Source organism: Colias eurytheme, chromosome 12, assembly GCF_061535395.1.
Source record: "Colias eurytheme isolate Ceu_HAF_F1 chromosome 12, ilColEury1 Martin Lab GWU primary, whole genome shotgun sequence".
NCBI lineage: Eukaryota > Metazoa > Arthropoda > Insecta > Lepidoptera > Pieridae > Colias > Colias eurytheme.
In genome coordinates, this window is record NC_142991.1 from 2,052,050 (window position 1) to 2,058,844 (window position 6,795).

At 30.9% G+C, this 6,795-nt stretch overlaps 1 protein-coding gene across 1 annotated transcript; it reads right to left on the bottom strand.

Annotated features, from left to right (window-relative positions):
• Nucleotides 1–2,057: 2,057 nt before the first annotated feature.
• On the bottom strand, nucleotides 2,058–6,387 carry LOC149903823 (transcription elongation factor, mitochondrial). The gene is made up of 7 exons (XM_090107973.1): nucleotides 6,231–6,387; nucleotides 6,022–6,149; nucleotides 5,636–5,864; nucleotides 4,608–4,760; nucleotides 3,788–3,969; nucleotides 3,361–3,447; nucleotides 2,058–2,333 (listed from the first exon to the last, which is right to left on the bottom strand). Exons 1-7 carry the CDS (start codon nucleotides 6,264–6,266, stop codon nucleotides 2,072–2,074), a joined length of 1,077 nt encoding a protein of 358 aa, XP_089964099.1. The 5' UTR covers nucleotides 6,267–6,387; the 3' UTR covers nucleotides 2,058–2,071.
• Nucleotides 6,388–6,795: the final 408 nt, after the last annotated feature.

Here is a 6,795-nt window from a genome sequence, read left to right on the forward strand (position 1 = left end):
TTTATATTAGTTACATATTATGCGTTTAAAGTTGATACCATCGTATTTATGTATATTATTATTCTATTAAGGGTTTTGTTTGTTTTTGTCATTTAATAGAAGTAAAATGTTGTAAAAAGTAAGCTCGTTGTATTTTATCAAATAAACACTTTTTAGTCCAACTGAAGCAATATAGCGCAGTTTTATTTATTTTTCTTTTAATGCCCCTTTTACCATTTACCTGTTTTAAAACTAATATAATATTGAAGCAAGATGTATTCACATAACTGTTAAAAATCGTAACGGGGAAATCCCCGATTGTTACTACGCGAAGTAGCACTTTAATTTGACTGTCAATCACAATTACCAATGAAAAGTAACACCTATTTCAAAGGAGAATGGGCATTTTACTATGGAAGCTGGGCCTGAACCCTTGAGTTGGACCAATACACATGAGATATTGTTTTTATAATAGATCAAAACACATAGATAACGGGAAAAATATATATAAAAAAATAATCAACCGGGTTTTTGTACAGTCACATCAAGTTTTATTTCTTTGTGTATAATATTTTTTGCAGTAAATAACTGTTATAAGACAATGATAATATCTTTATGTTACTCCAATTCACTTTCACTTACAAATACGTACTAATCTTAAGCCTTCTAATAACCGAAATACACTAATATTATGTTTTGTAACAGGTACGCTATACCGTGTTTATTATAATTCAACGTAGTTAGACGTTTTTTGTGGTTAAACTCAGTCACTCCACTGACATTTAGATTTATATTTACTTCACTCGAATTAAAAACACCGTTATTGTGCGCAAAATAATAGTCAAATAAATAAAACTTTTTGCCTTGACTGTACAAGAACCCGGTTGATTTATTTTTTTATTTTATTTTTTTCATAAGGTATGTGTAATGATCTATCACAAAAACAATATTTCGTGTGTATTGGTCTTAGCCCAAGTTTCAGGCCCAATTTGCCCATTCTCCTTTGTAGCCATCTTGTATAGTATATTATATATTATACATATACATATTTTATTGTCATTAAATTAATAATCTAGTTAAAATTAATAATGTTTTAATGACTACATATTAAGTTTGAGATGAAGGAGAGCTAAGCGGTCAAAGTCAAATGGCGTGCCGAATGACGATGCCGTGGTAAAGCGAAGAGTGCAGGTTCGAACCCCGCTTCATAATGTATTTTTAGCCGACTTTAAACTTAGACATTTTAAGTTTTTTTTTGGATATTCATTTAAATGTGTGTTTAATCCTTTTTGGTTTGATTTTTATAGCGCGCTCAAAAACATAAGTTTAAAATCACATCATAACACTTGCTTTTAAATACTTTATTTTAATGAATTATTTTTGTAGAATAATCAAATTAGTTTTAATTTACATTATAAACATTTCATTATCTACTGCTGAAAAGATCGCAGGTTCGAATCCTTGACTGTACGAAAATCAAGGAATATCTTTGGTGTCTCTCACCTCTTTGATTTACGAACGTCAGTGAAGAATAATTCCAAACTTGGTAAAAATGCAAGAATACCTAAAATCAATAAAAAATATATTGCATAATTCATATGCAGAGAGCATCGAAATATTGAAAGGATTATGTGCCAGCATTAAAAAAATGTAAGTACACTTCTGATTTAAGCGCCATCTAGTAAATTGAACCTTTATTAATTCAACTCAATTCAAATATACCTTCAGAAGTCTATAAAATATAAACGGATAAAATAAATTTTCTAATACAATTTATTTTTGAAGGAAAAACTGCTTAAATTTACTTTTAAGACAAATAATACGAACATCGTATGCTTTTTTATCGGTGTCAAGTAGTAATGCCAGTTGCCACTACAAGTTTAAAACGACACTATCAAGTACTTGCTTACATATAAAATCGATTTTTTTCACTACTGTACCGATTTCAAAAAATATTTGGCTATTGAAAAGCCACATCTTTACCGAATAACATAATATAGGCTATATAATATCTATGCCCCGGGTCACTAAGCAAAGTAGGGCCAAGATCTACAAAACAATAAAAATAAAACAAAACATATACAATAACAATTTATTCACCCTTCTTCGACAACAACCTATCAATTTTATCTTTATTCCTATATATACATAGATCCATAAATGTAAGTGCAAACAGCATGCACTGGGCCATCATGTCCCTTTCCAGGTCATTTTGGTCTCTAAACTTATTTTGTAATCTTTCTGGAACAAACACGTGATTTTGGTTTGGTGAAATTTGATTATTTTCCTTTAGAAGCATGTCCACCGTTTGGTCTGACGTCACTCTTTCGTTGCCTATGAGGGTGCCGTATAACCTGTACAAAGAAATATTAAAATATAATAAAGCTGAAGAGTTTGTATGTTTGTTTGATTGCTTGATAGCACTATCTCAGGAACCACGGATACGATTTGAAAAATTATTTCCCTGTTGGATGGTCCATTTAAAGATTACGTCCATTTAAAGGCTACATTATATCATCACGCTAAGACCTATAGGAGTGTGGAGCAAATGCGGATAAAATCACGGGGCACAGCTTGTGAAGAATTAAAATTTAATCAAAATTATTTGTCTCTATTACGCAATTATAGAAATTTAATAGACCACTAAAGTTTTCAGACACAATTTTAAAAATGCAAACACAAAAATGCAAACAAATGAAAATAAATAGACGACAAAAAAAATCAAAACAGTAAACAATCTTGTAGAAAAAAACACTATTTAATGACAGTTGTTTGAGAGCCACCTAGTTATAAATGTCGAAACTAAAACAATCTAGTTTTAATTTATATTAACAGATGTCGTTGTTGGCAACAACGAATACTTTTATTTTTTACTAGCTTTGCCCCGCGATTTCACCCTCATTGCTCCTCTCCTGTTGGTCTTAGCGTGATGATATATAACCTTCGGCCTTCCTTGATAAATGGGTTATCTAACACCGAAAGAATTTTTCAAATCGGACCAGTAGTTCCTGAGATTAGCGTGTTCAAACAAACAACGAAACTCTTCAGCTTTATAATATGAGTATAATATGAGTATAGAATTCTATTATTTTGGCGAAAATCCTTTATCGGTAAAAAATTCTAATATAGGTTCATAAAGATGACCATATACGTCAAGCCTTGAACACATAAAAATTATAAGTCTACAAGAAATTCGCTGGCTGAGTTGGGATCATGTGTGAGCGGTCACGGACCACGGTACAGCGTAAAAAGCAGGTCACGTGTTCCGTGTCACGTGCTCTGTGTCACGTGTTCCGTGTCACGTGATCTGTGTTCTGTGTCACATGTTGCGAATAAATGAATGAATGAGCGTTATAATAAAACTATTAGGCTAATACGCACCTAAAAGGTAATGAGGAGCGCAGGAAAAACACATTCTGCTTGAATTTGTTTACCATTTCACTATTGGAGTCCTCATCGATGTCCACACTGAAAAATAGTGATAAAAAAATATAATAAGTAATATTTTATTGTATCATTCCAAATATTTTCATTTTTATTTAAAAAAACAGAGTACATAATGGTCCCAATAGGATTATTAATGCACAACATTTCTTAATTAATATTTCGCTCACACACACACTCTCTCACTCAGTTTTAATGCATTCAAAGACAAAAGTGTGGGCTTTTATGTAAATGATTCTTACATTTCATATTTCACCACTTATAACTCAAGTCGGATTTTTCTCCATTTTTATAAAATAATATTTTTAATTTTTGAAAATAGTACAGTACGCACAGCCAGAGCAAACAGCTAGTATATTCATACCTGATAGTATTCCCTCTAGCGGATATAAAAGCGACCATCATGGCCACCATTTGTGACTTCTGCAAGTTAATGCCAAGCACTTTTGGGTTATTGGGGTCACTGCCAGAGGCTCGGAGGCTTGTTGCTTCCGCCTTCATTACGTAGAGATCTGCTGTTGGCAGTTTCGTTACTATTTCCCAGGACTAAGTTAATAGATAGAATAAAAATTATTTATTGCATATGTTATAATTTGTATATAATAGATGAATAATTTGAATATAATAGATAGGGATAGATTAATATATCAATGTATACTTATATTATAACTAGCTTTCAGACCGCAGCTTCACCCGCTTTGTGCTTTAAACTATCCTATCTCTCAAGTTGGATTGAACTGCACATGGTGTGCGAATTTTATTATAATCGGTTAAGTAGTTTAGGAGTCCATTGAGGACAAACATTGTGACATGAGATTTATATATATGTATTAAGATTTGTATATAATAGATGAATAATTTGAATTTAATACATAGGGATAGATTAATATATCAATCTATATTTGTAATTATAAACTTTTGTTTTAGTTAAATTATAACAAGTAATAACAGAATTTAAAAAAAATCAAAATCTATGCATTTTTCTATCATAGTAAATTTCACTATTTATATATTATTATAATTTGAAGCAAATTTTCTGGAGTAAATTATTTAAATATAGTAAATATGATGCAAAACTTTTGAGAAAAAAAAACGAATGCTCCTGACATATTATTATGACTAAATTGGTTTAAAGTTTATAAGCAAACAAAAGTACTAAAAGTATTGTTTAAAACGAAACTTACAATTTCCAAAATATCACTGAGTTGAAATCTCTTGTTCTCAGGGTAGTGTATACCTTGGTACTGCCAATCCAATACTTCATAGTTGCTGCGATCTATTAGCGTCCAAGACACTGAGTTTATTGTTACATACACTGTTAATACTGACTTTGCCGCCTGAAAAAACATGGATAAATAATAAATAATAATAATAAATAAATAAATATTATAGGACATTATTACACAAATCGACCTAGTCCCACAGTAAGCTCAATTAAGGCTTGTGTTGTGGGTACTAGGCGACGATAAATATAATATTATAAATACATATATAGATAATAACACCCAGACCCAAGAACAAATAATTGAGTTCATCACACAAATATTTGCCCTGACCGGGGATCGAACCCGGGACCGTCGGCTCAGTAGGCAGTTACTTTACCACTGCGCCAACCGCGTCGTCAAGTGTTATTTTATAAGAAGTGTTATTTTAGTACTTTTAAATAATTCATTACAATGTTGAGTAAAGTTTTCATAATGTAAAAATTTTAAAAGTTATAATATGCTAAACGACAATCGTTTTGCAGGGCCTTGTTGAAGTATTGAATATATCGGATTATAGAGTGCTACCTAGAGATTCCCCTATAGTCCGAATGTTTTCACCCTACAGTACCTTGTAATTCGACAAATAACGGATCTAATGATTAGAAAGATGATGTAGTTCTGTTTCAGAAGTAGATACAAATCATGCTTCATTGTATATTTTGGAATTAAAACAATATATTCAAGTAGAGTATAATGGTAAGTGGAAATTTTTTTTGCACAGGTTTTACACTGTTCAATCATGCATGATGACGTAAAATAGGGATTCAGCAATTTTAGACATGTCGGACTACAGGCCAGGGGCCGGCGTAACGCAGGTCTACTGTATATGAATTTATATTTGTAAATAGTACATATTTATCATTCAAAGGCAAGTGTTAATATGAGAACAGAGAAGTGACCCCCCAAATAAACCAAAAACCTAAAAAAAGTACTATTAAATGCCAAACCTGTCTCATACTCTCAGACAAAGTAGGATTTAATATTTGGCCCTTGATCTGTTTAACTGCATTTGGTTCTTCAACTTTAACTTTCCCCTGCAATATGCTGTCAAATAGTTTCTCTGCATGCTTCTCACTAAATCCCTCAATAACCTCTATATCCAGTAAATTATTTATTGGTCCATTGTTACTTATATGTTGTGATATGCTTTTCGATCTTTTTTTCGTTACATCATACCTAGAAAACAATATATAACAATTTGAAAAATGATGACTAGCCAGCCTAATAAGAAATTTTAATTATAGATGGAAATATTGTAGCCTTATTCCAATGTTATGAACTCATATATTTTCATAATCATCTTCATTCGTTACCGTCCCATTTGTTACCATACCTTGATAAAGTTGAAACATCTGATTTGTTTATAACCTCTAAAATATTTTTCTTTTCTATTTCACTGTACTTATTTTCTAACTTTTGACCATAATATCTGCCGAATCTACACAAGGCACACGACGGCAACTGTAACAGTTAATTGAGGTTTAAATATTGTCTCTATACAACACTTTTCATAATTATTGAATATAGCTTTTCTTTACGTACAATTATTCTCTTAGACGCCAAATGTAAACTAAACATAGTATTTTTTGTACACTATAACTAACTAATTAATTATCAATATTTACATGTATTTAAATAAGAATTTCAAATAAATTATGACTCCAAATGCAAAAGGTCTCCAGACTCCAATAATTTTTGAATTTACCACTTTTCAACGTCAAATATTTGACAGATGGCATATGGTAGGAATCGTTTAGAAGTACACACAGTGTACCTATACAGACAATAATGTTACTAAAATGTTAATATTTGAAAATAAAAAGTAAGAACATTTTATTGCTAGAAATAATACGGTACTTAAATATATTATACACAATTACATAGCATGAACGGCAAAAATTAATTACATATGAAAAGTGTATAACGCCATCTAGAGGAATCTATTAAAAATAATTTGCTTCTAGAGTTGTTTGCTCAGAGGTTGTTTGTATTTTAACTACATGAAAGTGTTGTTATTTCTCAATAGATGTCATCAGTCTCATACAAATTGCCTATATAATATATATATACGAATATTATTATTATCATTCAAATTATCATTTTACCG